General features: G+C 33.3%; 4 protein-coding genes and 1 long non-coding RNA gene across 7 annotated transcripts; 4 read left to right on the top strand and 1 right to left on the bottom strand.

Moving 5' to 3' along the window:
• Positions 1–58: 58 nt before the first annotated feature.
• On the top strand, positions 59–4,265 carry LOC107924079 (hsp70-Hsp90 organizing protein 3). The gene is made up of 7 exons (XM_016854357.2): positions 59–1,203; positions 2,398–2,686; positions 2,863–2,948; positions 3,053–3,276; positions 3,369–3,435; positions 3,530–3,589; positions 3,978–4,265. Exons 1-7 carry the CDS (start codon positions 295–297, stop codon positions 4,089–4,091), a joined length of 1,749 nt encoding a protein of 582 aa, XP_016709846.2. The 5' UTR covers positions 59–294; the 3' UTR covers positions 4,092–4,265.
• A 254-nt stretch (positions 4,266–4,519) lies between these two features.
• On the bottom strand, positions 4,520–5,767 carry LOC107924080 (uncharacterized). 2 transcript variants are annotated; one of them, XR_001691702.2, is made up of 3 exons: positions 5,601–5,767; positions 5,443–5,498; positions 4,520–4,794 (listed from the first exon to the last, which is right to left on the bottom strand). It is a non-coding gene; the product is annotated as an uncharacterized lncRNA (long non-coding RNA). The 2 variants fall into 2 exon arrangements; XR_001691701.2 differs by having other exon boundaries at positions 4,520–4,812; positions 5,601–5,761.
• Positions 5,768–7,816: 2,049 nt separating this feature from the next.
• On the top strand, positions 7,817–11,624 carry LOC107924074 (luminal-binding protein 5). The gene is made up of 8 exons (XM_016854347.2): positions 7,817–8,037; positions 8,772–9,039; positions 9,124–9,338; positions 9,433–9,675; positions 9,761–10,240; positions 10,328–10,482; positions 10,747–10,829; positions 10,924–11,624. The coding sequence occupies exons 1-8, from the start codon at positions 7,980–7,982 to the stop codon at positions 11,423–11,425; spliced, it is 2,004 nt and encodes a 667-aa protein (XP_016709836.2). The 5' UTR covers positions 7,817–7,979; the 3' UTR covers positions 11,426–11,624.
• A 1,623-nt stretch (positions 11,625–13,247) lies between these two features.
• Positions 13,248–17,990, top strand: LOC107922859 (trehalase). 2 transcript variants are annotated; one of them, XM_016853063.2, is made up of 11 exons: positions 13,248–13,940; positions 14,014–14,133; positions 14,801–14,916; positions 15,054–15,154; positions 15,248–15,357; positions 16,214–16,286; positions 16,370–16,537; positions 16,641–16,728; positions 16,889–16,988; positions 17,119–17,332; positions 17,754–17,990. In XM_016853063.2, the coding sequence occupies exons 1-11, from the start codon at positions 13,285–13,287 to the stop codon at positions 17,838–17,840; spliced, it is 1,833 nt and encodes a 610-aa protein (XP_016708552.2). In that variant the 5' UTR covers positions 13,248–13,284; the 3' UTR covers positions 17,841–17,990. The 2 variants fall into 2 exon arrangements, with proteins under 2 accessions (XP_016708552.2, XP_040936437.1); XM_041080503.1 differs by having other exon boundaries at positions 17,116–17,332.
• Positions 17,991–23,541: 5,551 nt separating this feature from the next.
• On the top strand, positions 23,542–26,201 carry LOC107923740 (short-chain dehydrogenase TIC 32 A, chloroplastic). Its single transcript, XM_016853907.2, has 8 exons — positions 23,542–23,912; positions 24,005–24,236; positions 24,429–24,508; positions 24,797–24,953; positions 25,100–25,181; positions 25,261–25,348; positions 25,435–25,481; positions 25,571–26,201. Exons 1-8 carry the CDS (start codon positions 23,789–23,791, stop codon positions 25,778–25,780), a joined length of 1,020 nt encoding a protein of 339 aa, XP_016709396.2. The 5' UTR covers positions 23,542–23,788; the 3' UTR covers positions 25,781–26,201.
• Positions 26,202–27,998: the final 1,797 nt, after the last annotated feature.

Raw genomic sequence — 27,998 nt, 5'->3', positions numbered from 1 at the left:
GTTTACCCATTATTAAAATCGTGTGATCTTATTCCCCTCATGCCCAAAAACCCGATTTAGTACTGTGGAAAACAATTAAACTGACGTCCAAACAACCCATAATCCAAGTAGACTACTCAAAAGCTGAAGAAGCTTCGAGAAGCACCAGAACTCTCTAGTCTGCTCTTCGAACTTCTCTTTCTCTATAATTACATTTCATTTCTTCCAAATTTTGTAAATTACCCCTAAAACCCTCAAAAATCCGATATCGTCTTTCTCAAAACCAGATCCAAAAGCCTGCAGATTCATCCGCTGATGGCCGACGAAGCGAAAGCCAAAGGCAACGCCGCCTTTTCCTCTGGTGATTTCAACGCCGCAATCAAACACTTCACCGATGCTATAAACCTTTCCCCCACCAACCACGTCCTTTATTCTAACCGATCCGCTGCGTATGCTTCTCTCCATCAATACGAGTCCGCATTGTCGGACGCCAAAAAGACCGTTGAGCTTAAACCTGACTGGTCTAAAGGTTACAGCAGGCTCGGCGCGGCTCACCTCGGTTTGCACCAATATCAAGATGCTGTTTCAGCGTATAAGAAGGGTCTGGAGATTGATCCTAATAATGAAGCTTTGAAGTCTGGATTGGCTGATGCTCAATCGGCGGCGACGGCTTCGGCTTCGCGTTCTAGGGCTGCTTCGCCACCTAATCTGTTTGGCGATGCTTTTCAGGGACCGGAGATGTGGGCGAAGTTGACTGCTGATCCGACCACTAGGGTGTTTTTTCAGCAGCCGGATTTTGTTAAGGCGATGCAAGAGATTCAAAGAAATCCTAGCAAATTGAATGAGTATTTGCAAGATCAGAGGGTTATGCAAGCTTTGGGTGTTTTGTTGAATGTTAAGTTTAAGGCACATGGTGGTGGCGATGATATGGAGATTCCAGAGGCGGATTCACCTCCAGCTCCGTCTCCTTCACATCCAGCTAAGGAGGAGGTGAAGAAGCCTGAGCCCGAGCCTGAACCAGAACCGATGGAAATTACGGAAGAAGAGAAGGAGAAAAAGGAGAAGAAAGAGAAAGCTTTAAAGGAGAAGGAGGCTGGCAATGCTGCATATAAGAAGAAGGATTTTGAGACTGCTATTAAGCATTACACGATAGCAATGGAGCTTGATGATGGAGATATTTCGTACATCACTAATCGGGCTGCTGTTTATTTGGAAATGGGCAAGGTGTGGTTATTTTTATCTATTTATTTAGAAGTTGGAATTGTTATTTCTTTTAACGTAGCTATTGTTACAATACTAAAATAGTTTAGAAACTGTTTGTTGATTTGGCCTAGGTTAGTAAATTCATGCTAATTTCGTCTAGTATAAAAATTAACCACAGGATGCTGCTTTGGAATGAGATTCACTGTTGGGTTTTCTTCTGCTCTAAGGACATCGACCCTTTTTTTTTTTTACGAGCATCTAACAGTGATTGAACTTATGAAAGTACATTTCGAACGTGTTTAGGTCTTGTTGTGATAGCCATTTAAATTCTTGATCATGGTTTCGCGATATGAATTTATGGTGGGGTGATTCTGAGTACACTTTTAGGCGTTGCTAAGTGATCATAATGTATATCATCTGCTTAATAATGTAGGTAATCATGATGTTATATACAAACATTAACGCAACGACTTTGTGTTATTCTTCAGAAGACTATTATTTTTGGGGGCTGGGTGTAAAGGCCTAGTTGTTTCCGCCTAGGGAAATGAGTTTCAATGGAGGCTAGCCTCTCCTAGGGGAGATCAATCGGTTTAATTGGATGGTTTTGTATGAGTTTTTTTTCAAACTTAGCTGATTTTAACATGAGAAAACCGACCTGACCGATTTTAGTTTTGAAAACTAACTAAACTGAACCGACCTTGGGTTGTTTGATTGGGTCTAGGGTTATTGGGTTGGGTTAGGTTTATATGATTATATGTCTATTATATATTATAAAACATAAATATATTTTAAATAATTTAAAAATAATATAAAACAAGTTGGTTTTTTGGTTGGTTTGGTTCTAGGATTCAAAAATCGATAAACGATCGAATTAACCAATTAAACTGAGGTCAAAACCGACCAACCTGCCCCCTCTACTAAACCAAAACCGAAGAACTTAATGGGCTGGTTTTATTTTGGTTAAAACCAAATATTGCTCTCAACTAGACTCTCCTTTTCTTCTAACCTGCCAATATCTCAAGTGAATATTTTTGGGTAAGAATAGACGTCATCAATTTATCATCATTATTACATTTCGCATGTCTATTTCATCTGGGAACTAATAAAAGAACTCTCTACAATTTTTATATCTGCATTACTATGTTCTATGCTTGGAAAAGATCTAAATATAAACTTTGGTGCCCTTTTCTTGCGAACTTCCTTGTTCGAGTGCAGTACGAGGATTGCATTAAGGATTGTGACAAGGCTGTTGAAAGAGGTAGAGAGCTCAGATCAGACTATAAAATGATAGCAAGAGCTTTGACTAGGAAGGGAACTGCTTTGGTGAAGATGGCAAAATGCTCGAAAGATTATGAACCAGCTATTGAGACTTTCCAGAAAGCTCTTACAGAGCATCGCAATCCAGACACATTGAAAAAACTAAATGATGCTGAAAAAGCAAAGAAGGATTTGGAGCAACAAGAGTACTTTGATCCAAAGATAGCAGACGAGGAGCGTGAGAAAGGTATTCTTTATCAGTTTCTGTTTACTTTTTACTAATACCTTGGTGGTTATGTTGGAATGGTTATGTTCGATCAAGTTTTATCCTTAGTCCGTGTGGAATAGTTATATTATATAGGAGTTACCAGAATAGTAGTCTGGTATAATATTCATTTTTTGACGGTAAAAATATAATCACAGGGAACGAATGTTTCAAGCAGCAGAAGTATCCCGAGGCTGTGAAGCATTATACGGAATCATTGAGAAGAAATCCGAAAGATCCAAAGGTGAGAAGTCTGATTCTATTTTTTTGTGAATTTGTTGGTGATCATTGACCAAGGAACTATAGTATTATCATTTTGATTGTTGAAATGCATTTTGGCCTTGTCAGGCATACAGCAACAGAGCTGCATGCTACACAAAATTGGGTGCATTGCCCGAGGGGCTGAAAGATGCTGAAAAGTGCATTGAGCTTGACCCAACCTTTTCCAAAGGTTACACAAGAAAAGGTGCTGTTCAGTTCTTCATGAAAGAGTATGACAAAGCTTTAGAAACATACCAGGAAGGGTTGAAACACGATGCCAATAACCAGGAGCTGCTCGATGGTGTTCGAAGGTATACACAGTATTCTTTTTTATTTTTGGTTTTCTCTTCCTAATTCAGCAGTACCTTATTTTAAGTATTTGGTTATCTCAATTATTTTGCAGATGCGTAGAACAGATCAACAAAGCCAATCGAGGTGATTTGAGCCCCGAAGAACTGAAGGAAAGACAGGTGAGGATCGAGATTATATGTATTTGCTTTTCTTTTGAATTGACACAAGCTGTTTAGGATGTCAATATAACTTTAAATTGATGTGATATTGCAGGCTAAGGCAATGCAAGATCCAGAAATTCAGAACATTCTCTCAGATCCTGTAATGAGACAGGCAAGTGCTTAAAAATTGGTTAAAAATATGACTATAGTCCTCGTACATTTCGGAAATTAGGAATTGTCTTTTTATTTTTCAAATCTGAAAATTCAGGTTGAATTATTAACACGGTTTTTTTTTTAATTTGTTGTTAGTGACATTTTGAAATAAAAAATTTTTCATTCATGAAAAAAGATTGCAATTGGATTTGAATTTTAAAATATGAAAATATGAAAAATAAAAGGATTAAGTATAGGACTAGATTCCTAATCCAAAAATATAGGGACTACAGGCATATTGTAACCCAAAAAAAAGGGTTTGAACTTTCAACTGAGTACTTATGATATATGGCACTATTTGTGGATCTGTTTGGTTTACTAAAAAACAAAAACTTGGATTTGGGCAGGTTTTGATTGATTTCCAGGAAAATCCAAAGGCAGCACAAGAACACATGAAGAACCCTATGGTGATGAACAAGATCCAAAAGCTGGTCTCTGCTGGAATTGTGCAAATGAGATAAATTGTGAAAGTGATCAATTTTAACTTAAATTGCTTTTTTTCCTTCATAGTAAATTTGTACTTGCAATTGTCTGAATTTGAGTGGATTAATCCATAAAAAAAACTAGTTTTCAGTTGGAAAAATTGTTCAAAAGTTTGAATGGGATTTGATTAGTTTTCTTTTTCTGTTTTAAAATCGTTTGTTCTCATTACTTTAAATTTCTACTCGGAAGCAAATAACATGCATGATCATTCAAACAGCAGGTATGGTGGAATGTCTTGTTTAGTTTCGTAAAATGAAGACTATGTTTTAGTGCAGAACCAGCAAAATGCAGAATCAACTGATTTTTGGTCCATGGATTATGAAACAGTTTCTGTGATTTTTTTTTTCAAACATCAAGCTTTCATTAAGAACAATATAAAAAGGACACTAAAAAACCCCAGTAAAAATTTACTTAATAGTTCTCTGGTTCTTTATTCGGTGAAGTCTTAAATATGCCCCATGTGATTAAAACACTAGCAGAGACAACCAGAAAAAAAAAAAAAGTAGTACTACTTTAAGCTTGTAGACAGTTCGTGCTTCTCAAGAGTCCTCAGCTGCCGCCGCCACCACCACTTCCGGCTGATGTCCCCGGTTTTCCTCTCGGCGGTGGTTCGTGTTTAGGATTTGGAATAACCGGAGTATAGTCTTTTACAATGTCAACATCTAGTTTCAGCTTCCTCATCTTCACTTCAACCATACCCTTCAAAACCAGTTATCAGTCATAATATATTAGCAAATGGTTAAATTCTACTACCAGTCTCTCTACTTTTCAAAAATTTAAACATCAGTCCTAATCAAATAGTAACTATTAAATTTATTATGTCAAGTTCAGTTATTTCTAAAATATGAAGTGTCAAACATATTATTATGCGTGATATTATTTTCATATCTTATGCACTAAAAATTCAGTTAATGAATTAATGCATGTAAATTATGTAAATTGTATCGAGATAGAAATTTTAAAATTTAAAAAAATATGAGTGCTTCACCTAATTAGAGAATACGGATCAAATCTATATCTCAATGCATAGTAAAAGATTAGTAATTGAATTTAACCGGACAGATTTAACTGCTATTATTTGGTGTTATTATTTGGGTAAGAACTAAAATTTTAAAATTCAAAAAATATAGAGGCTAAAATTGATCAATTTGGAAAATACAAATATTAAAATTGAGCAAATTAAAATACAGGGAATAATAACAAAATTCAACCTTAGCAAATCAAAACTCCTTGAATCATCAAATTCAAATAATATTTTCTGGTAAATGAAAATTTTAGAGATGTTTTAGACAAATAGAAATTTTCAGATCCCTTGCTGTAAAGAGTTACCTCATTAATTCCAGAGTCAGCTGAAGTTGCACCAGCATCCAAGCCCTTAACTTTGGCTACAAAATATAACCAAAAAGAAAGAAAAAAAAGATTAAAATCACCTTTTGTATCATCTTAGAATTTACTTGACTATGAGTGAATGGAAAATTTTTGCAGACCTATAAATGGAACAAGATAGAGTACCAAGAGAAAGAGAATCATGGTTTTAGCATAAGTACCCATGGTGGTGCTATCAGAAAATGGAGGAGACAAGATTGGAGATTTATATGGTTGAGAAGGTGGTTAAATCCCCACTGTTTTTGAACAGCAAAGCTACTCAAAAGCTTTGTAGAATATTTATAAAAATCCATTAACAACATATGCCACAAAAGTCTGAATGCCACTAACTTTCTGTCACCTCAATGAAACAATTCTGAGGTTACCAAAAAGCAATTGTTAGGTTGCAATGCATGGTTCCATTAGTCCCTACATAGTTTCTTTCGTGTAGGCATTGCCTAAGTCTTTTGGGTAAAATTAAAATACACGTCCACGTATTTGGGTTGGATTGTATTTTATTTCTTTTGCTAATAAATTGGATCAATTAATTTTGTATCTTAGATTAAAAGAGTAAAATAATTTTTTTTATTAAAAAATTAATTTATCTTTTGATTAAATAATTTGACAATTACATGTGGCGTGATATAAATTAATTTGTTCAAATTTTTAGTGAAAGAGATAAAATACAATTTAACTATTGATATAACAGTTTGAATAATATTTTTATCGTGATTCATGAATGATAGAGTAATATATATTTTGATTGAATAACAAAAAACTACAATGATTTAATTAATTTGCTTCGATTCGGTGTTTATAATAATTAAATTTTTAAATAATGATGAATTTAGTTATATAATTTTAAAATATATATTATCCTTATAAAAAAAACACCTCAAGAAACTCTTATCTCCAACAGTAGATGAGATATTGCTGGGAAATTAACAGATGGGTGGCACTACCAAAGGTTGTAATTAGAAAACTAAACATCTGGCTAATAATTATTATTACATGCAGATTGCTCTTCTTGTTACTGTAATGCCTTGTTTAATTTTGTGGCTAAAAATTTAATACTGTTTGCACACATTAATTAATGAATGATTTCCCTCTTTGATTGGATTGGCTGCTGAATCGATTTGTCTTTTCAAGATTTGCAAAAAAAAAAAAAAAGGCTGTATTCGATTGAACGTTTGCTATTCATGTTGAATGCTTACCTGATCTCAAATTTATTAAATATTATTTCCGAATATTGAAGGATTTTTGGAGAGAAAGAGAGAGCTTCCCTTTCCTCTTGATTTCTTCGTATTTTGAGAATGTTAGTTCTCAACTAAGCCATGAGAAAAGCTTATACAGGCCCGATCCCTGTGGGATATGTATGAGAGCCACGTGTATAATCTGTGCATATTGTCATCTAGCATTTTGCGGGATGAGGTGTCGACAATAACATATATGAACTTAATCGAGTAAGAATTTCGTATGTGATTGTTGATTTGATGAGATCTTTCAAGAGTGATGAATGCATATATTAATAGTGTTTTGTTAGAGTGACATTATTGGTGGGGTTTAGCTTGGGTGAATGTATTATTTTAATATTATTTTTTATATTTAGGTTTGACTAAAAAAATAAATTTAGAATTTTACTAAATTTCAACACAGATAAAAAATATTAAATTCGTAATCGATTTAGTTCGCTCGTATTAAAATTTTTTAATATTATTTTTTAAATATAAAGATAAATTTAAAAATATAATACATAACTAAACACTAACAATAAAATAATAATATAATAATAAAATAACAGTAAAACATAAACAAACAATAAAAAAAATAGACCAATTTGGATCGGACCCGAACTAAAAACTTATCAAAATTCAACCCATCTAAAAAATCAACCTTAATTTTTATCCAATTAATCATATATTTTTACATAAGCACACTATTCGAAAGCGAAATTCAACTCAGCAATCTCAAGAAGCAAGTTAATTGCTATTGCACAATTGATGATTTGTTTTGATTTTATCTAAAAAATTGACTCAATGTTAATGGACGACATTTGGCGCTTTGGGCTGGTCCAAAACGATTCAGCAATTGTGCGTTTTAGGTTCAATTGCCAGTCTACCAGTCAATAGTCGTCTTATTTATATGACCAAAAAGAAAGAGTCGTTAATTTATTAATCGGGAAAGCGGACGATTGGGAACAGAGAAAATAAACGGCCACGATCTCCCCAACACAAGATCTAATTTGATTGGCTCATAAAATCCTTATTCGGAATGTCATTGGTCCACGTCAGCACCTATGACATGTTCTCTCTTTCGCACCCCCATCTGAAACTAAGTTAGATTCGGGATACTCCAAATATAAAAATGGCTCCAACCGCGACTCACTATAAAAGGAAAGGAGTCTCGGTCCTCAAAGCTCATTTAAACGATCAGCGATTTATAGTGGAAATATAGCTCCGAGAGACTGCTTCGAAGAGAGGTAGAGGAGTTTAGGACGCGCGATGGCTGGCTCGTGGAGAGCACGCGGCTCTTTGGTGGTTCTAGCTATAGTTTTGTTCGGTGAGTGCGCTGCTATTCTTGCTTTTATTTTTTGCTAGATCTGCTTGTTTTTATGTGATTTCATGATCTATGGATCTTTTTTTTTATGTTGGAGAGGAAATGAACTATATATAATTCTGTTTTGATGATTTTATTGCGCGTAAATTGCTGCACGTTTGGATCTGATTCATGTTCTACGGTTCTAGTGATGCATTAGATGATGAATGAGAGTTTTAGCTATCTCATATCGTTTGTTATTCTCCGCATTGGTTTTCGAGTACTAGTAGTAATCTCTGGATTTATGGAATTATTGACTAGCTAATTCGTTTGATTTAAACTTTTGCCTAAAATGATGCTTGGACTAATTACTAAAAAATCATGTGTTTCACTTTATTTCGTTTTTCATTTGATGTGCGATATCTTAATTTAGAATTGGTAATTTTGCGCACAAGAACGTTCTAGAAAATTCGTTAGAATTCCGTTTTATCTTTTTGTGTGATACATGATGTTCTTCGAGTTTAATGCACTAATGTAAATAATAGATACAAATAATATCTTTCTAGCAGTGGAAAACAAATTTTTTGTCTGTGATATGTTTTTTTTGGAACACCTGATATTGATTTCCGATTCCATAAATAATTTACTTTTAATTATGTGAGCGAACATCATAATTGCAGTTAATAATGATGTAAAATGTTGTCCAGTGGGCCTTTATTATGGTATTAAGTATTGACATTGGGTGAGCTTTTAATCAGGATGTCTCTTTGCAATCTCAATTGCAAAGGAGGAAGCCACGAAATTGGGGACAGTCATTGGAATTGATCTTGGTACAACTTATTCTTGTGTTGGTGTTTACAAGAATGGTCATGTTGAAATCATAGCCAATGACCAAGGTAACCGTATTACACCATCTTGGGTGGCTTTCACTGACAGTGAGAGGCTGATTGGTGAGGCTGCAAAGAACCAGGCAGCTGTTAACGCAGAGAGAACCATCTTTGATGTTAAGAGACTCATTGGAAGAAAGTAATTTACATTCTTCTTATGTTTCTTGAGTTATTAAGGATAGATTGGGATTTAATGCTTACTTCGCATTTTTGTTCTTTTCAGGTTTGATGATAAGGAGGTCCAGAAGGACATGAAACTTGTTCCCTACAAGATTGTGAACAGGGATGGAAAGCCTTATATTCAAGTAAAGATTAAGGATGGGGAGACCAAGGTCTTCAGTCCTGAGGAGATCAGTGCTATGGTTCTGACTAAGATGAAGGAAACGGCTGAAGCTTTCCTCGGGAAGAAAATCAAGGATGCAGTGGTCACTGTTCCTGGTTAGTGCTTTATAAGAACCAGAGTTCTCTGTTGGAAAATATTCTGTTGCTGATGCTTCATGATGCTCAAATGATCTCTCTATTTGATTTGCAGCTTACTTCAATGATGCCCAGAGACAAGCCACCAAGGATGCTGGCATTATTGCTGGGCTCAATGTGGCCAGAATTATCAACGAACCAACTGCAGCTGCCATTGCCTATGGTTTAGACAAGAAGGGTGGTGAGAAAAACATTCTTGTCTTTGACCTTGGTGGTGGAACATTTGATGTCAGTATCTTGACAATTGACAATGGTGTATTCGAGGTTCTTTCCACAAATGGAGACACTCATTTGGGAGGTAAGCATCATTCTTAGTTTTGCTTTTAGGTTTTTGAGAAAATGTTTTATGCTATGGATTTTGCTTATGGTAATTTTTCTTGCAGGTGAGGATTTTGACCATAGGGTTATGGATTACTTCATTAAACTGATTAAGAAAAAGCATGGAAAGGACATCAGCAAGGATAACAAGGCTCTTGGGAAGCTTAGGAGGGAAGCTGAGCGTGCCAAGAGAGCTCTCAGCAGCCAGCACCAGGTCCGTGTAGAGATTGAATCACTTTTTGATGGTATCGATTTCTCCGAGCCACTGACCAGGGCTCGCTTTGAGGAGTTGAACAACGATCTGTTCAGAAAGACCATGGGACCTGTGAAGAAAGCAATGGAAGATGCTGGTTTGGAGAAGCGACAAATTGATGAGATTGTTCTGGTAGGTGGAAGCACTAGAATTCCCAAGGTTCAACAGCTCCTCAAGGACTACTTTGATGGAAAGGAGCCCAACAAGGGTGTTAACCCGGATGAAGCAGTTGCTTATGGTGCTGCAGTACAAGGAGGCATCTTGAGTGGAGAGGGTGGTGATGAAACCAAAGGTACGTTTTCATCTCCTGCAACTTTCTCTATCACAACTACACGAGACTATAGCTGATGTAAATTGTTCTAACTGAATCTATGTACAGATATTCTTCTTCTTGATGTGGCTCCTCTTACCCTCGGTATCGAGACTGTTGGTGGGGTAATGACCAAGTTGATTCCCAGGAACACCGTTATCCCAACCAAGAAATCGCAAGTTTTCACCACTTATCAGGATCAGCAAACCACTGTCTCCATTCAGGTACATTTTACTGGTTCATAATTGAAACTTAGAAATGGCTGTCTGCCATTAGAAGGCATGAGACTTGGATTTCTTTTCTAATGCTAAGAATCGGGATACTTTGAATCCGTATAGGGATATTTTGAACCTATATAACGAAGGATCGTATCTGAATACCTACTTCCGAATATGTTTAGGATATGATTGTCATATACAAATACTTAAAAAAAGAAGAGTCTGAAACATAATTTGAACCTTATTTGAATATTTGTGGTTTGATATCAGGTCTTTGAAGGTGAAAGGAGTATGACAAAGGATTGTAGGTTGCTTGGGAAGTTTGATCTTACTGGAATTCCTCCAGCTCCAAGGTTTGCTGCTCTGTTCCATCAACTCACTTTCATGTTTTCTTCAAATCTTCGCCCAAGTTTACCGACTCTTATTATTTGATCTCTCGATTCTCAGGGGAACACCTCAAATCGAAGTTACATTTGAGGTTGATGCAAATGGTATCTTAAACGTCAAGGCCGAAGACAAAGGCACAGGTAAATCAGAGAAGATCACAATCACCAACGACAAGGGTCGTTTGAGCCAGGAGGAGATTGAAAGAATGGTTCGTGAGGCCGAAGAATTTGCGGAGGAGGACAAGAAGCTGAAGGAAAAGATTGATGCTCGCAATAGCCTGGAGACTTATGTTTACAACATGAAAAACCAGATTAGCGATAAGGACAAGCTTGCTGACAAGCTTGAATCCGACGAGAAGGAGAAAGTTGAAACGGCCGTGAAAGAAGCCCTCGAGTGGCTAGATGACAACCAGAATGCCGAAAAGGAAGATTTTGAGGAGAAGCTCAAGGAAGTTGAGGCTGTTTGCAACCCTATCATCACAGCTGTATATCAAAGATCCGGCGGAGGTCCTGGCGGTGCTGCGTCAAATGAAGAAGAGGATGATTCACATGATGAACTCTAAAACAAAAATCTTCGATGGCTACTGCCACTGAAAAGTGATTGAGTTTATTAGAGTTAGGTGTAATGAGGATACTGTGCTAATTTTTGTAGAAGTTCTATAAGGGAGAAAAATATTCCCGCTTTCTTCGCTTGTTTTTTTTCTTGGTGAATATATACATTTTGAAGGACTAGAAAAATGGTAATACATTTTCAAAATAACATTCCATGGCTTACATCTCTTAATAATTAAATGTTAAAATTCTTATTTCTAAATTGGTTATCAAGTGTTATTGTAATCATAGTTTATCAAGTGTTTATAATTGTAAAAAAATATTATCAAAGTAAAAATTATTATGTTTAACTATATCTGAAATAAACATTTACATTGCATAACGACCATCATCAATTTTTTGTTCTAACAAAAATATCTATTCAAATAGTAATTTTTAACAAGGTGATGTGACTAGAGGTGTTTATGGGCTGGCTATTCGGCTTGGCTCGAAGACCGTTCAAAATGTAGGAGGATTTGGACAAAAATATAGGCTCGAAAAATGGGCTTGGAAGATAAAATAAGGTTCATTTTAAAAATAGGCTGGGTCTCGGGTAAGGTATTTTTAGCCCGGCCCTAATTCACTAAAGGACAAAAAAATCTGTATTTTTTTTTAAATTTTTGAATGTTATTTTCTTGTTGTTTTCTTTTTATTTTGCTACTATTTTAATATTATGTTGTTACTATTTTGTTGTTATTGTTTGAATATTGTATAAAACTTATTTTATTGTTAAGTTTGTTATTATTTTAAAGGCATTTGTTAATTTTTTTTTATTTTAACGGCATTTGTTTGTTAAGTTACATCTATCTTAGTGTTATTTAAGTGTACATATTTTTTAAAATTTATTTTCAATTTGTTGAGAAAAATTTATTTTGATGTTTTTAGATTTTTGATGTATTATATATATTTAAAAATAATATAAAAATTAATACGGGCGGGCCGGGCTGAGCCCGAGTTTTAGTATTTTTATCCCGGTCGGGGCTTGGGCAAAATTTTAGACCTATTTTTTGGGCCCTAAACCCTAAATTTAAAAATTTTGGGCCTAAAATTTTGCCCAAGCCTGACCGAGATAAAAATATTAAAACTCGAGCTCGGTCCGGCCAACCCGTATTAATTTTTATATTATTTTATATTATTTTTAAATATATATAATACATCAAAAATATTAAAAATATCAAAATAAATACTTCCCAACAAATTGAAAATAAATTTTAAAAAATATGTAGACTTAAATAACACTAAAGATAGATGCAACTTAACAAGTAAATACCTCTAAAATAATAAAAAAATTTAACAAATGCCTTTAAAATAATAACAAAATTAACAATAAAATAAGTTTTATACAATATCTAAACAATAACAACAAAATAGTAACAACATAATATTAAAATAGTAGCAAAATAGAGAGAAAACAACAAGAAAATAACATTCAAAAATAAAAAAAATGCAATTTTTTTTGTCCTTTAGTGAATTCGGGCCAGGCCAGGTTGGGCCCGAGCTAAAAATACTTTACCCGAGGCTCGGCCAAATTTTTAAACGGACCTTATTTTTTTGTCCCAGTCTATTTTTCGGGCCTATATTTTTACTCAAAACCTCTCACATTTAAGGCTGGCCTGAAAACATTTAAGGCTGGCCTTCAGGCCGAGCCGGGTAACCCGACCCATGAACGCCGCCGGATGTGACTAATTAGCAGTTACATGCGTTTCATTTTTTATTTATTTTATATTATCAACTAATAATTTAAAATTTTAAAAAATATCCTGTCCTTTTGTTGAGTCCATGTTTTTTTTTTTTTCTGTACATTAAGGAATCTAATTCTGATTAACTGATAATGTTTATAAGATTAAATATTTTGTTCTTTCATAGTACAGTCATCTATCACCTACTTTCACTACTATCAGAGAGACCTCCTCACCTACTTTCACTACTATCAGAGAGACCTCCAATGGCTGCTGCCAATCACTCACCTTCATCGCCTTACTCATGTGGTAAAGATTCAGGCCCTGTAATACCAACAACCTCTTTAGTTACTTTCCTTGAACGTATCCAAGAAACTGCTTTCCAAACTTACGAGAGATCAAAATTTGATCACAAAGACTTTATAGACTTGTCATTAAAGTTCGATCTTTCAACCACAGTGAAGGCGTTCGATGAAATTTCCAAGACAGAAAATGGGTCAGTGTCGACTAAGGATTTTGAAGAGTTTATAGGAAAGTGGTTTAAAAGTGCAGGAGAGGATCTTGTTTATGTTGAGCCAATGGATTTTGAGACGGAGCCACATGGGTTTTTGCCCAAGGTGGAGAACCCAGAGGTGAGAGCTTGGGCATTAGAGGTGCATGGTTTGTGGAAGAAACTGAGTAGGGAAGTTTCGAGCTCGGTTCATGATCATCCTGAATTGCATACTTTGCTTCCTTTACCAGTGCCTGGTATGATCCCTGGTTCACGGTTCAGGGAAGTTTATTATTGGGATTCTTATTGGGTTATCAGGTTAGTTTTGATTTTCCTTTTTAACTTTTTGGCTTCATATGAAGATATAAATGTGATATAAATGGTTGTGCAGAGGGCTGCTGGCGAGTAAAATGCACGAGACAGCAAAAGCCATTGTGACTAATCTCATTTCGTTGCTAGATACATATGGTTATGTACTTAATGGTGCCAGAGCCTATTACACGAATCGAAGGTAGTGGTGCTTTCATTTATTTTCTTCCCATTGTTTGTAGGGACATTTTGTGAAAGGTAATTTTTTTTTTTAATTTCTTCTAATTTAACTCAGTCTTAAAAGTTTAATCCAATCAGTTCACGTATATTTTCTTACCTTTAAGAGATGATAGCTGGTAAGTTCAGGATTCGAATATCTTTGATTTTATTCCTTCCTTTCTTAAATAACTTTTATCACCCTAATCTCGCATTGAAAAAACTCTTAAGACCAACTATAATATATATACATAGAGACTTGAAAGTTAAAAACTGTGAGCAATCACTAATAAGAATATAATGGCTAAGTGAGTAAACGTATCATAGTGGTCCCTATACTATGAGTCAAATTGTATTTGACCCCTTTTACTCAAAAAATGATAAATTAGTCCTCTTATTTTAAAGCAAAGAGCAAACCAGTCATTTCTGTTAAAAATTTCATCCATTAAAAACTGAGTTGATTGATGGAATAATCAAAGAGTATAAGGGGACAAAATGCAAATTGACTCCCAGTAGAAGGGCCTTCATGGTGCTTTTAACTGAGCAAAGTGCTTAGCCACCTCTAAAATCGCAAAAGTTCAGTGGCTTTCAAGCCTTGCAGGTGAATTGCTCATGGAAGTATTTACAAGCTTCGAGGTACCCTTTTTTTGCAGCCAGCCTCCACTCCTGAGTGCAATGGTTTATGAGATATACAATAGAACTGGTGATGTGGATTTGGTGAAGAAGGCTCTCCCTGCATTGCTTAAAGAATATCAGTTCTGGAATTCAGGTATACTAATTACCCTTCACTTGTATGACCAATTTCTTGCTTGTTCTAACTTTTCCGGAAAATAAGATTTAACTTCCTCTCACACTAAAAATCTTTCTTCAAATTGAGCTTTTTTGTGAGTTTGAACTATGATGTAGAAATACATACGATGATCATCCATGATGCTGAGAATTGTAATCACTCATTAAACCGGTATTATGCAATGTGGAACAAACCCAGGCCTGAAGCATCAGCCATTGTGTGTTCTTGTCTTCAACTTCCTTTTACCTTTGCTAGTATTTTCATGTTGTATATTTGAGGAAATTTTTTTTAACATGATCATATGTACCAGGATAAAAGATTTGCTTCCAAGTTCTTGAATGTTAATGAGAAACAGAAATTTTACCGAGAGCTTGCTTCAACTGCTGAATCTGGATGGGATTTCAGCACAAGATGGATGAGGTTATACAAATTATACTTTCATTTGTAGCTTTTCATCAGAGGAGAATTCAGAATTTTTTTTTTAGCAGGGCTGGAATTCAATTATAATTTTTTCATAGATCAAAATATAAGTTTACCAAGTATTGAATGATAATTTCATCCTTTTTAAAGGGACTCAATAGAATTTTTTTTTCCATTTTAGGGGGGTTAAAGTGCAATTTTACTATATTATAATTTATTTATAAGAGGTTTAAATTGAGAATTTTTATTTTAGGGGCTAAAGTGCAATTTTAGTATATTAATTTATAATTTATCTATTTATAAGAAGACTGAATTGAAAAAAAAATCATTTTTGGGAGGTCAAAGCACCTGATTATACCCTCGTTTCAGCTCTGATGAATTGGTTAACTACAGCTATGTTATTCATATCAGGGTGTGGGTGATGAATGTAATGTGTCTAACACGAATTTATCCCCAAACCCATGTCTGAATATGTGGCGGAGGTAGTATTAGACACTGATATTTCAAAAACAATGAAGAGTTTGGAATGAATCATTCAGCTAGAGCTGAATCTAGAGCAGTCAAGGGCTTCAACCCCTCCAAATTAGAAACAAAAATTGTCTTTTAGTCCTTTATAAATGCTAAAATTAAAAATTAATATATGATAAAAATACATTTTAAATCGAAAAGATTTCTATTTAATCCTTCAAAAATGATGAATCTCGAAGTTAATACAAAATAAAATTACACTTTAACCATATAAAAATTTATAATTCAATTCCAACCCTCTTAATAAAAAAATTCTAGCTTGGCCCGAGACTGTTGTATTTTACGAAGGACATTTTTACTAATCAAATATATGAAATCTTTGTTATAGGAACCCTTCTGAATTTACAAGTTTGAGCACAACAACTATTTTACCTGTTGATTTAAATGCATTCATACTGAGGGTATGTTATAACTTTCTCTTTTAATAACACCCATGAGATCAGTAACTCCATGGATGTTCATCCATTTCTTGATATATGTACAGATGGAACTTGACATTGCCTTCTTTGCCAAAATTGTTGGAGAGGATGCCATTGCTGAGGATTTCCTTACAGCTTCTCACACAAGAAAGAAGGCATTCAACTCTGTCTTTTGGAACGAAAACATGGGACAATGGGTGGATTATTGGCTTAACTATGGTGCTGAACCCAAGGTTTGTTTGTGTCCAAAGGACCAAAAGTACCGTAGTTTTGAAAGATGATACCATAACAATTCTTTTAACATTCTCCTCGTTTTTTTGTGTTGCTGTCCTTCAGGAACCTCAAACTTGGGAAGCTCAGAATCAGAACCAGAATGTGTTTGCTTCAAACTTTGTTCCCTTGTGGATTGATTTGTTCAACTCAGGTTTGTAATTTTTTGCAAAAAGCCTCACTACCCATTTACAAGTTTATCTCAATTAGAAACCATGCATTATTTTCACAAGAAGAAATTGTGTTTTTTTTGCTTCATAAATGGAAGAAAAACTTAAAAATCTTTCGATATGTCTGTCTGTCTGTATGTACAGATACTCCTCTGGTGGAAAAGGTAACAAGAAGTCTTCAAAGTTCAGGCCTGCTTTGTGCTGCTGGGATTGCAACCTCTTTGACAAATTCGGGACACCAATGGTTAGCACATCTTTTCACTCTTTAAAACTACACAGATTTAAGTGCAAGCGTTAAACACTGGTCCATGTATTTTCTTTTACTTTCACATAGAATTAATGTTCCAAAGGAAAATAATAATGATAATAAGCAGGGACTTCCCAAATGGTTGGGCTCCAATTCAGCACATGATAGTTGAAGGCTTGTGGAGATCTGCATCGATAGAAGCAAGGAAAGTAGCGAGAGACATAGCTGAAAGATGGATCAGAGGCAACTACGTGGCCTACAAGAAAACAGGGACAATGCATGAGAAATATAACGTGGAAAAGTGTGGCGAATATGGTGCTGGTGGCATTTATAGACCCCAGGTACCGTTTCATCTACAATTTTTTTAGGGTAAACTACATTAATAGTCACTAATTATTAATAAATATCTTCTTTGGTCATCCAACTATCAAAAGCTATAAAATAAACTATTAGTAAATTTCTTTTTTAGTCACCTAACAGTGGCAACTTTTAAAATTGATATAATAATAACTTTAACCCTCAACATTTATACATTGTATCAATTTAATCTTAATTTTTAAAAATCAAACCCTCAACATTTACACATTATGTAGTTTAATTTTTTTATAATTTTTTTAAGTTGAATGACCAAAATATAAAACCTATTAATAATTTAACAACCTTATATATAATTTTTAGGTTTGCAGAAAAGAATTGCTATATTCAAAAATGGCATCAAAGTTTTTGTTTTAAGGATTTTATTTTGGGGATAATGAAATGCAGACAGGTTTCGGTTGGTCGAATGGAGTGGTGTTGACATTTTTGGAGGAATTTGGATGGCCTAAAGACCAAAACATAGACTGCAACTAAAGCTTCAAAATGGGTTTGGTTTGATTTAAATAAACAAGACAATAATCTTTTCATTAAATCAACATCAAGAGGTTGAATGTTGGCGGCCATGTACTAGTATTCTATTCCATAAATTTTTTTTTATATAATGTGATATTCTTATTTAAGCCATTCAAAATTATGATAAAATATTCAATGTTTACTGCTTTAATAACATTAATTGTTACTGTAAATAATAGGTTAATTAATTTCTTTTTTTTAAAAAGTATATAATTATTTACTGTTATACATAGATTATAAAGTATAGTGACATTAAAATTAAAAACTTCAATTTTTTAAGGGAAATTAAAAACTTCATTTAAAAAACAGTTTTTAATTAATTTTATTTTTTAATAAATCCTTAGATCGAAAAACATAGTAAGAAATAGTGGTCAATTAGACTTGTCCATAGGTTGGATCGGTTTCAGGTTAGGCCTTAACAAAATTTCATATTCGTTTGATAGGCTCGGTATTGCCCGAAAAATGACCTAAAATTTTGTCCAAATTTGACCCAAATAAAAATGTTAAAACCTAGTCCCGTATTAATTATATATATTAAAAAATATATAATACATCAAAAACACTAAAAATATTAAAACAATTGTTTCCCAACAAATTGAAAATAAATTTTAAAAAAATCTTTATACTTAAATAACATTAAGATGCAACTTAACAAGCAAATACTTCTAAAATAGTAGCAAAATTAATAAAAAAAATAAGAGTTATATAATATATAAATAATAACAACAAAATAGTAATAACATAATAGTAAAATATCAACAATAGAGTAAGAAAACAACAAGAAAACAATGAAAAAACAACAAAAAAATAAATTTTTTTTTCTTTTTACAAATTCAGGTCAAATCAAACTCAGACCAAAAAAAACTTTACTCGAGTCTTGATCATTTTTTAAATTAACCTTTTTTTTTCTTACTTCAACCTATTTTTCAAATTTATTTTTTCACTCAAACACTCTCATTTTTTAAACCGGCATACGGTGAACCCCAATATTTATGCATTAAAATTCAATGCCGCCCGCCTCATTAGTCAAACAGAGCTGGCAAATGAAGCGAACCTAACCTAACCCAAATGGAGAATATATGAATTTCATTTAATTTTATGATAAAATAAAATAATTAAGATTAATCATATAAAAAAATCCAATATTTGCACCACAAAAGTCCAAATAAAATAATGTTTTTATGAAGTCTGACTTGGTAAGCTTTTTCTTTTTTTATTATAAGATTATTATAATTTCAGTCTCAACGTACAATAATCTTCATTTTTATCTTTAAATTATGGTTAATTATAAATTTTTTGGTCATCATGGTTTACTATATTTATTTATTTTAATGTATTATTGTATATAAATTTATATATCAAAAATAAATTACATGATATCACATGTTAAATGGATAAATCTCAAAATTGATGTGAGATTTATTATTGATGTATGAATCCATTAATGTATATTTATTTTAAAATTGTATGTGGATAATATATTAAATACGAAAAGTTAAATTATTATAAAATACTTTATTAAAAAAACTTGTACAAATGCTTAAATTATTTTTCTTATAGAACTGTAATTTTGCATGCATATTAACAGAAACAACAACACAGAAAAGAAGTGACAAAAATAATTATAGATAAATTTGAAATTTAGTCCTTGTACTTTTATTTTTAAGAATTTAGTCACTTTACTTTGTAGATTTTAAAATTTAGGTCTAACTTTTAATATTGTTAAAATTATTTTATTGAATTTTGTTCGTGTGATATTTTGTAATAAAAAAATACTCACTTGATAACAATATAACTAATAAAATGGCGTTGAAATAAACTTAAATTTAACAAAAATAATTTTAATAGCAATAATAGTTGAACCTGAATTTTAAAATCTAAAAAGTAGAGTAATTAAATTTTTTAAAATAAAAATATAGGGATTAAATCCTAGATGTATGAAAAGTAGATGGTCCTGAGGCATATTTTAACCTTATTCTAAGCGTACATCGCATGTAGTTTTTGACAGCTGCCAGAATCTAAAGATTTGGTTGGCTCAAAAACATGCATTTGAAACCATGTGCTGCTTTCGACATAAACTTCAAACTTGTACTTTTTGTTATTGGATTTCAAACAATTAGGATCACTAATGTCTAATGACAGACAAGATTTTCTTTGTCACATTGTCGATTTTTCAGAATTGATGAAAATCTCATTTTTTCCATGAAAATCAACGTATGTTTGCTTTACTTAATCTGGACTGCAATATCGAATATAAATACATTGAATTTGCATGGTGTTTATACATATACTATTTTTTATCATGTTAGATTTGTAAAATAAATCTGAAATTAAACTTAATAAATCAGGATTTATCATGTCAAATCATTAAGAATAAATTAAGAATAAATCAAGAACAAAACTAGACGTGAAAACGTACCTGAATCCATGTATTTCTTGAAGTTTTACAGGATCTTAGGGATTTGATATTCCAAATCAGCACACAAGAAATTCAGAGAATATCTACTCTCTCTTTCCTAATAATGACGGGATATTAGAAAAGATATCTTGTGTATAATTTGGGAGCATAACCCTAATATTTATAACATTAATAGAGTATCTACACATATTTGACTCATACTTTATTTAATAATTAAAGCCCAATAAAATTTTAACCAAATTAGATCACTTTTAATTTGGGCTAACTTATTATGATAGTAAATAATAACATGCAATTATCCTTATTATATATGTGATGTCCATATTTTTCAACATATCATGCTTGTACTTTGCGAGCTTATTTCGCAACACACCAATCTCATAAGATGCTTTACAAAGTAAAGTTACTTGTGAGAATAAGATTCTATATATTAGGGATATTTTATGTTGCAGATCCACAACAAAGCAAGAACTTACGGGATTACACACTTTGACAAAACCAACTTACTTGTCATTTGTATGTTGCATTTATTCGTTGTTCTGACATAACAACTCATACATAAGAAAAAGTGATGTCAATAGGTTAGTTGAGCTTTAGGGAATACAAAACCAATAAGGAAATGACACGTGGTGTCTCAAGAAAGATCAATAACGTGTTTTATCATATTCATGAGTCTAAGAATGAGGATCTCTACCCCTCCCTTCCCCTCTCTCTCTCTCTATCTTCCTCCTTAACATGCATGGACGAATAAAGGGGCAAACAAGGCACCAAAATTGAAAAACTACAATTCTACCTTTTATAATTGATCAAATTATAAATTAATATAGAAAAAATTACGCATTACCCCTTAAAAATAAAAGAGTCTATTTAATCCTTTCAAAAATGATTAAAATTATATTTGAAAAGTTTTGTAATTTAATTTTGACCCATAAAGAAATTTCTAAATTCCCCTTGCTAACATGCACAATACATTCTATAACTTTCCGCTTATCAAATGAACTGCCTCATCCTAACTTCGTATCAACTTTGTTCATTTTTTAGTATGTTATTGTTTTATAACTTTTGAAAAAATAATTAATCATGTTATACATTAAAAAAAATTGATATGTTCATATGTAAATACGTTTGTATGATGTAGAAGACCCTACTCAAAACAAGGTCCCTTCCCCAATAAACCCTCTCCCCTTTTTTATTTTTCTAAAAACAAATCTATTATTTTGCTTTATATTATAGACTTAATTAGTTGTTTTACAATCATGTAGTGGTATTCAATGGGGGTATATATAATAATTAAATTCATGATTGAAAAGTGGATATGTTTTATAATTAATAAATCTATTGTTTTTAATATTATTATAATGTTAGGAAAGTTGATCCGAAACTTAACCCACAATCCCACATGTGAGTCCATAAGCGAGATACATTAATTAAGAAATTCAGATTTGAATTGGTTTTTAATTATAAAAGAATAAGATAGATTGGAATCACTATGCAATTTACTCAAATTATGGCTTTATAACTTTTTTTAATTGAAAAAAAAAACAATGGAGTCACTATGCAATTTACTCAAATTATGGCTTTTTTAACTTCTTTTTATAATTGAAAAAAAATATACAATAAAATATCCTCCACTTTAAACTTATGAAATACTACATGATAAATTTCAACCATAAAATATTATTGTATAATTAAAGTACCGTTAGAATAAATATCATTACCGATCCAAAGTTCGAATGAATTTGAGTCAAATTATAATAAGTTCGCAGGATTGACTTGCAAGTTGAGCTTATTTTCTTATGGGGTTACCTGTACAAATCAGACTCGCATAAAACCTTATAAACATATATTAAGTCTAGATTACAATATATGTATATATACATGAAACCTACTTAACTAACATGAGATGTCAATAAACAATATCTATATTATATAACTATCTAAAAAAGACGAAAAAAAACTCAACAACTACACGTACTCTTATTTTATATTTTAGATATTATATTTTATTTATATATATATATATGTTCATTTTGATATATTTAGTATAATTTATTTCTTAACATCATATGATTATGATTATAATGATTTTGAAGTTTGGCTTAGGCGACAAGGAAAGGAAAATTGTTTGGTAAACTTTTTACGTCCCGAGGAAATGCTAGATTCGAGGTCGTGGAATTGACCGATGTTCATAATTGTGGAATCCTCACGTGCGATTCCACTTTGACGATTCTTACGTAGAACCTCGTGCCAACGATTTATTTATTCGTTTTAATTAATCGCCGACCTGTTTTCCAACCAACCAATGTTACACACGTGCATACCCTATCCTAACACTTAAACTACTTTTAATTCATTTTGTCTTTTGACTTTGAAGAACCTCCCTCCCCTAATTCCTTACTTGTCACTCCCTGCTTATAGGTACTATTAATAAAAATTAGTTTTATAATTAATATTTATATATTTTATAAATAAATTTAAATATAATTTTTAATAATAAAATAAGTCATCTAGTCACACCTGTTGAGTTGGAACATAAGTCTAAAATTTTTTTAGAATAGGGATTTGAGTTATCCCGATTCATAAAAACCTTTACTCTTAATTCTATATAATATATTTTCGAAAATATTTTTTAAGAAAATATTATCATTAATATAAATTATAAACTATAAAAATACAAAGACTTGAATCTATTTTCACAAAAATTTTATATATATTTATAAGTAAATCAAATAAATATTAGTTAATTTAAGACATAATGATAAATTTAACTCTTAAGTTTATATATTTTTGGGTCAATTTGACTCTTATTTTTTCAAAAATTAAATATGGTTAACTTTTTTAAAAGAGTCAAATCGATTTTTAATGAAAATGTTGATTGAAAGATTAATTATTTTTGTTGACGTGACAATCATGTAGTAATCCATGTATATCTTATGTTAACATAATATTATTTATTTTATATGTCATATCAATAAATAATTTAAAAATTATAAAAAATTTAAATATTCAAAATATATAAACAATTTGAAAAATTAATATGAAATACATTCGAATTAACATGTGAAATGTTATGTTTAAAAGTTTAAAGTTTTAATTAGTATTTTAGTCAAAAAATATAACAATTTAAGTTACAAAAAATAAAAATACAAAAAAATAATAATAAAAACTAAATTTATCATTATAACTTAATTTAATCCATACTCTTCTAAATATAAAAACTAAGCAACAATAAACCCTGCATAATTTAATTATCACTAATCAATCAAGTTACGAAACATGTAACGCATTATATATTTCTTTTACAAATTTGATACTCTCCACCAAATCTCCATTATAAAATTCCTCCACTTTCGATCTCTGTCGTGGTCAAACGGTTCCTGTCCAATAATTTACCTGATCTTTTTCTTTAAATACAAAATCAAACAAAAGCTAGCTCTTAAGTACTTTGATCATCTCTTAATAATTATATCCTACTTTTGGGTAGAAAAAAATGCTAGAAACCGTGAAGTACCTGATCGGTTCAAGAGGAGCAAGCGGGTTCGGCTCGAAATCCACGGCCGAGGAAGTTACTGAGACTTGCCCTGATCTCCGTCCTATCACTGCCATTATCACTGGTACGTAATTATATGAACCAATGATGTCGTACGTTGGCATTTGGCAATAGCTTTCTTTTCTTTTTGGTTTTGATTGTGAAAGGTTGAAACAGGTGCGACGTCGGGGATCGGTGCCGAGACGGCTCGAGTGTTGGCGAAACGAGGGGCGAGATTGGTGATTCCAGCACGGAACCTTAAAGCTGCGGCGGAGGCTAAGGCGAGGATCGTTTCTGAGTTTCCTAACTCTGAGATCGTTATAATGGCTCTTGATTTGAGTTCACTCAGTTCGGTTCGAAAATTCGTGTTGGATTTTGAATCACTTGACTTGCCTCTCAATCTCCTCATGTAATAATCTCATAAACTCTTAGCTCCCTTATCAAAAAAAAAAAAATGAGAGAGACGAAAAAAGAAGTTCAATTTCGGTTACAACATGACATGAGTTAACTAACTAATTTCAGTTACAACGCGACATGAAACTTTAGCTTTAATGAAACAAGACAATGAACAGGCTTTGTTTTATTGGAAATATTATATCAGAAACAACGCTGGTAGGTTTGCGCATCACCATGCAATCTCTGAGGATGGAATAGAGATGACATTTGCCACTAATTATCTAGGTAAGTTTGCAATGTAATTGCTTCTTTTTTTCATGAGAATGCTTTAATTAAATATATATTAATCATATTTTTATATAGGTTAAGATATGCCAAAAGTTTTTATACTCTCTAAAAATTTAGAATTTAGTTTTTATATTTTTATTCACAGGAATTTAATCCCTTTACTTTTCAAATTTTAAATTTATAAGGATTAAATTTTAAATTTTCAAAATATACATAAACTTATAACATATTTTAACATTTTATATATTTGATCAACTCTAACTTAACGTTAACAAAAACTTTTAGGTCACTTTTTATTGACAAAACTGTTACTAAACAAGATGATGGAGACTGCAAAACAAAGCGGCGTTCAAGGGAGAATCGTGAACGTGTCGTCAAGTATCAACGGTTGGTTTTCCGGCGATATGATCCGGTACCTAGGTCAGATATCCAGAAGCAAAAGGTGAGAGAACCGGAAAGAGAAAGCAATGAAACCGATATATATATAATATTAACAAGAGAATACAAGTAAATGATTGTTCAAGAAACAGTAATCAATTAATTAACAGTACGGCTGGTTTTCCATCATGTTTGTTTATTTGTGTTCAGTCAATACGATGCGACACTTGCTTATGCTCTATCGAAGCTGGCTAATGTTTTGCATACCAAGGAGCTTGCTCAGCGACTCAAGGTTGATGATCATCCTTCATTATTAAAACCCTAATGCATACATATATATTGAGGAATGGTTTCGTTTGGGTTGTTTGTAGGAAATGGGTGCCAACGTGACAGTGAACTGTGTTCATCCTGGGATTGTAAGAACCCGTCTTACCAGAGAACGTGAAGGCTTCATCACAGGTAAGGAAATATGGTACAAAATTCTCATACATAGATATACTAGTCTTTATGATTTTAATGTTTTGGTTACTGTATATTACCTGCAGATCTGTTTTTCATTTTAGCTTCAAAGCTGCTGAAGACAATCCCACAGGTAATAAATTAACATTACATATATATTTGAAGTAGAATATGGGACATTTTTATAAGCCTTATGAATATATTGTTGTTGTCTTGTTGCAGGCAGCTTCCACTACATGTTACGTTGCAACACATCCAAGATTAGAGAATGTTAGTGGGAAATACTTTGCGGACTGTAATGAAACATGGACCTCAAAACTGGGTTCCGATTCCATTGAAGCTTCAAAGCTATGGACTGCCTCTGAAATCATGGTGTCTGAGATTAAAAAAGGGCTAGAAACATACACGAACAGACCAACCGAGAGAAAGTAATCATTACAAAGTTAAAAAACTATTAGAACCAAGTAGGATTATATATATTAAGATTACTAAGGTTGTCAGCCTAGAGTCTAACTCATTGCTAAGTCTATCAACTCATTATTAACCTCAATCCTAAACCCACTAACATTATCGTGATAGAATCAAGTAGGATTACCGTCTTGGCAGAAAATGGAGCTGCCTGCGAAGGACCAACCGAAGGAGCAGGTGGAGGAACAAGCTCGGGAGGAGGAGGAACCTCATCATGATCTCCTCCACCATCTTCTTCCACAATCTCCGGACTGGTTTGGGCCTCATCATGATCTCATTCCACAATCTCCGAAACAAGAACATCCACCGGGTTGGGCATTATTGTTCTCTTTGTTGTCAACATACATTCCCCATAAAAATAGGTAGACCTAGTGTTAAGAAATGGCTTAAAATTGGTAGTGGATTGTTGTTGTTGGTAGTGGGTTGTTGGTGGTAGTGGATTAGTGGATGGTTGTTGGTGTCCATTTTCAACCACAAATCTTTGCCAAAGTTTTGGACAATTATGTCCTTGAACTCTCTTATAAATAGAGAGGTTCATTAGCCATATTGATCATCCCAAACCAAGAGAGAGCAAAGCTTGTTCTTTGAAAGCTAGGATTTTAGCTTTCGGGTTTTCTATAGGGGTTGAGAGTTGTGATGTTCTCGGGTTGTGTCTTGAGTGTAAAACACTTGTAATCTTCATCTTGTTATAGTGAAATTTCTTTTCGCCTCTGCCCGTGGACGTAGGCATTAAAGCCGAACCACGTAAATCCTTGTGTTCACTTTATTTTTCGTTCCGGTCAATTTACTTGTAGTCATATCGGAGTTCTCGAATCGATCCTTTCCGCAACAAATTGGTATCAGAGCGTAGTTGAAGGAGTGATAATATTTTCTGAATTGCCCTGTGACTGCAGCTTTGTCTGATCTTTCACATCAGGAAGAAAATATTATCATTCATTCAAAGGTTCCAAATTATGGCTACAAGTGTTTCATCGACTAAGTATGATGTCGAGAAATTTACCGGGAAAAATAGTTTCAGTTTATGGCGCATCAAGATGCGGGCAGTGCTGGTTCAACAAGGATTGCTAAAAGCATTGTCTGGTAAAGATAAATTACCAAGCACGCTTTCGGAAGAGCAAAAGGATGACATGCTAGAAAGAGCACATAGTGCTATTCTGCTATGTCTAGGAGATGAAGTGCTACGAGAAGTAGCGGATGAGAAAACCGCGTCCGGTTTGTGGCTCCGGTTAGAGAGCAAGTACATGACGAAGTCATTGACGAACCGGCTCTACCTCAAGCAAAGACTCTATGCCCTGAAGATGGAGGAAGGTACACCTGTTTCCCAGCACCTGGATAAATTCAATTCCATTATCATGGATTTGAATAATATCGATAACAAAATCGATGATGAGGACCAAGCAATAATTGTTTTGTGTTCTTTGCCTCCCTCGTATGAGAATTTTGTTGATACAATGATGTACGGTCGTGATGACCTGACTCTAGAGGAGGTGAAAAATGCCTTAAGTTCCAGTGAGTTGAGGAAGAAAATCACTGGTAAGGTGGTCGAAACAATGAAGGCGAAGGCTTGGTTGCTCGAGGAAGATCCAAGGCAAAGGGTGGAAGTTCAAGTAAAAGCCATCCTAGATCGCAGTCCAAGAAGAGAATACAGTGCTACTACTGTAAGAAGTACGGGCACATGAAGGTAGATTGTCCGAAAAGGAAGGAGAAATCAGAATCACAGGAGCAACAAAATGATCGTGCGAATGTAGCTGATGCAGATTCTTCAAGTGATGCCGAGATCGTTCTTGCAGTATCCGACTCTTACGCTGGTGGGAGATGGATTCTTGATACGGGAGCTACATTTCATATAAGTACTTCGAAAGATGCATTCTCAACATACGAGAAGCATTCTGGTTCAGTACTAATGGGAAATGACCACGCATGTCAAGTCATGGGGATTGGCACAGTTCGTATAAAGATGTTTGACGGTATTGTTAGAACTCTAACTGATGTTCGGCACATTCCAGAAATGAAGAAAAATTTGATCTCTTTGAGTACGTTGGACAAGAAAGGCTTTCGGTACTCTGCTGAAGGTGGAGTTCTCAAGGTATTCTCGGGTGCTTTGACTGTGATACGTGGTAATTTGGAGCGGGGCCTTTACTTCCTCGATGGTTCCTCGGTTACAGGTGTTGCGGGAGTGTCA

The sequence above is a fragment of the Gossypium hirsutum genome, chromosome A11, assembly GCF_007990345.1.
Source record: "Gossypium hirsutum isolate 1008001.06 chromosome A11, Gossypium_hirsutum_v2.1, whole genome shotgun sequence".
NCBI lineage: Eukaryota > Viridiplantae > Streptophyta > Magnoliopsida > Malvales > Malvaceae > Gossypium > Gossypium hirsutum.
Note: the sequence above shows the minus strand (reverse complement) of the source record. Positions and strands in the feature narration are given on the sequence as shown.

Bases quoted from the DNA above. Each gene is read 5' to 3' on its own strand.
- LOC107924079 (XM_016854357.2), top strand. From the start codon at position 295: ATGGCCGACGAAGCGAAAGCCAAAGGCAACGCCGCCTTTTCCTCTGGT. The intron at 1,204-2,397 runs GTGTGGTTATTT...GTTCGAGTGCAG, and splicing joins TTTATTTGGAAATGGGCAAG to TACGAGGATTGCATTAAGGA. The intron at 2,949-3,052 runs GTGAGAAGTCTG...TGGCCTTGTCAG, and splicing joins GAAATCCGAAAGATCCAAAG to GCATACAGCAACAGAGCTGC.
- LOC107924074 (XM_016854347.2), top strand. From the start codon at position 7,980: ATGGCTGGCTCGTGGAGAGCACGCGGCTCTTTGGTGGTTCTAGCTATA. The intron at 9,676-9,760 runs GTAAGCATCATT...TTTTTCTTGCAG, and splicing joins TGGAGACACTCATTTGGGAG to GTGAGGATTTTGACCATAGG. The intron at 10,241-10,327 runs GTACGTTTTCAT...ATCTATGTACAG, and splicing joins GGGTGGTGATGAAACCAAAG to ATATTCTTCTTCTTGATGTG.
- LOC107922859 (XM_041080503.1), top strand. From the start codon at position 13,285: ATGTTTATAAGATTAAATATTTTGTTCTTTCATAGTACAGTCATCTAT. The intron at 14,917-15,053 runs GTATACTAATTA...ACTATGATGTAG, and splicing joins ATATCAGTTCTGGAATTCAG to AAATACATACGATGATCATC. The intron at 16,287-16,369 runs GTATGTTATAAC...ATATATGTACAG, and splicing joins TAAATGCATTCATACTGAGG to ATGGAACTTGACATTGCCTT.
- LOC107923740 (XM_016853907.2), top strand. From the start codon at position 23,789: ATGCTAGAAACCGTGAAGTACCTGATCGGTTCAAGAGGAGCAAGCGGG. The intron at 24,237-24,428 runs GTAATAATCTCA...ATATTATATCAG, and splicing joins TTGCCTCTCAATCTCCTCAT to AAACAACGCTGGTAGGTTTG. The intron at 25,182-25,260 runs GTTGATGATCAT...GGTTGTTTGTAG, and splicing joins AGCTTGCTCAGCGACTCAAG to GAAATGGGTGCCAACGTGAC.